A 1,436-nucleotide genomic window follows, 5' to 3' on the forward strand; every position below is an offset into this window, starting at 1 on the left:
CTGAGGCGTCTCAGTCTCTGGTGTAGACCTGAAACAAACAGTTTGGGTTTAGTTCTGGTGTTTTCTGTTAATAAACAGTTAGTTGAGTCTCTGTTCTTTTGTCTTCCTCAGACTGCCGTATGGTTCTGCTCTTTGACCGGGTCCAGGACCAGATGAGTCCTCTCCACCAGCAGAGGTAAGAAAGTGTTCAGTCTTTCAGTTTTATAGGGTTTATTTTTACAGTGTTGTTATATTTACTGCATTCATTTGGACATCAGGAAGTTCCTCTCTGACCCAAATCTGAGCGTAGTTTGTTCTCCTGTCCAGAGCGGGCCGGGTCGTCCTGGAGGAACCCGTGGAGGCGGCTCTGTTGTTGAGTCTGAGTGGAGTCGGATCCATCTTCATGAACCAGTGGTCCGGCAGCCTCCAGCAGACGGTCCAGACTGTAGCTGCTGTGCTGGACAGTAGGTTTATTAAAGCAGGCTGTGCTCCAACAGAACCTCAACAGAACCAGAGTCCAGAGTCCAGGCCTTCATGTCTAACAGAACCACTAACAGTTCTACACCTTCTGATGTGGCTCCGCCCACTGATTCTTGTCACGGTTTGTTTCAGGTACCATGAGAACCAGGCAGACGTCGGGTCAGACCATCAGGACTCTGAGGGAGCAGCTGGGCCCAGGTGGTCCAGCTCTGGAGGTGTCAGGGACTCACGGTACCTCACCTGTTCACAGTTGTTGTGATTGTTGCTGCATCTGGTTGTGTTACAGCTGACCTGTTTCCTCTGCAGGTCAGCAGCTGGAGTCTAAAGCCTGTGTGAGTCCAGCTGCCTTCAGCTGCTGTCTCTACGGCCTCCCAAACTGAATGAGCACTTAGTGACCTGTAGACCCTGAAACCAGCCCTGAAAGACCCCCAGTCTTCAGCATCGTCACTCAGAAATACCTCACWGATCCACTTTTATTGCTTCATGTGAGACTCTAGAGCTGCTGTTATATAAAAGCTTCAAAGTTTCATTAAGAAGGATCTTTGACTCTGTACCTGTATGTACCAGTTTAATTTAATAAAATACACATGTAATACTCTGTGTACTGTAGAGTATTTAAGGTACTCACTTTAAACTGTTTTTAATGAGATTTAAAGACCCCAGATCAACTCTGAGCCCAGCAGCTGAAACATCCTCTGACAGCACCGTTTGTGAGAAACTAGAAGATTTCTGAAGACAAAGAAGAACCTGGACCATCAGAACCCTGAGACCTCCTCTGGACCTTCAGAACCCTGAGACCTCCTCTGGACCATCAGAACCCTGAGAGCTCCTCTGGACCTTCAGAACCCTGAGAGCTCCTCTGGACCATCAGAACCCTGAGAGCTCCTCTGGACCATCAGAACCCTGAGACCTCATCTGGACCATCGGAACCCTGAGACCTCATCTGGACCATCAGAAACCTGAGACCTCCTCTGGAC

At 48.9% G+C, this 1,436-nt stretch overlaps 1 protein-coding gene across 1 annotated transcript in view; it reads left to right on the top strand.

Annotated features, from left to right (window-relative positions):
• The window catches only part of cfap46 (cilia and flagella associated protein 46), a gene marked incomplete at its 5' end in the record, with an annotated part of 45,599 nt that extends 44,543 nt beyond the window's left edge, over positions 1 to 1,056 (top strand). Inside the window, 4 exon segments of the mRNA XM_014030262.1 lie at positions 112 to 175; positions 307 to 443; positions 592 to 690; positions 766 to 1,056. Coding sequence (XP_013885716.1) covers positions 112 to 175; positions 307 to 443; positions 592 to 690; positions 766 to 839 — 374 coding nt within the window.
• Positions 1,057 to 1,436: the final 380 nt, after the last annotated feature.

This window comes from Austrofundulus limnaeus, unplaced genomic scaffold (genome assembly GCF_001266775.1).
Source record: "Austrofundulus limnaeus strain Quisiro unplaced genomic scaffold, Austrofundulus_limnaeus-1.0 Scaffold1030, whole genome shotgun sequence".
Lineage (NCBI taxonomy): Eukaryota > Metazoa > Chordata > Actinopteri > Cyprinodontiformes > Rivulidae > Austrofundulus > Austrofundulus limnaeus.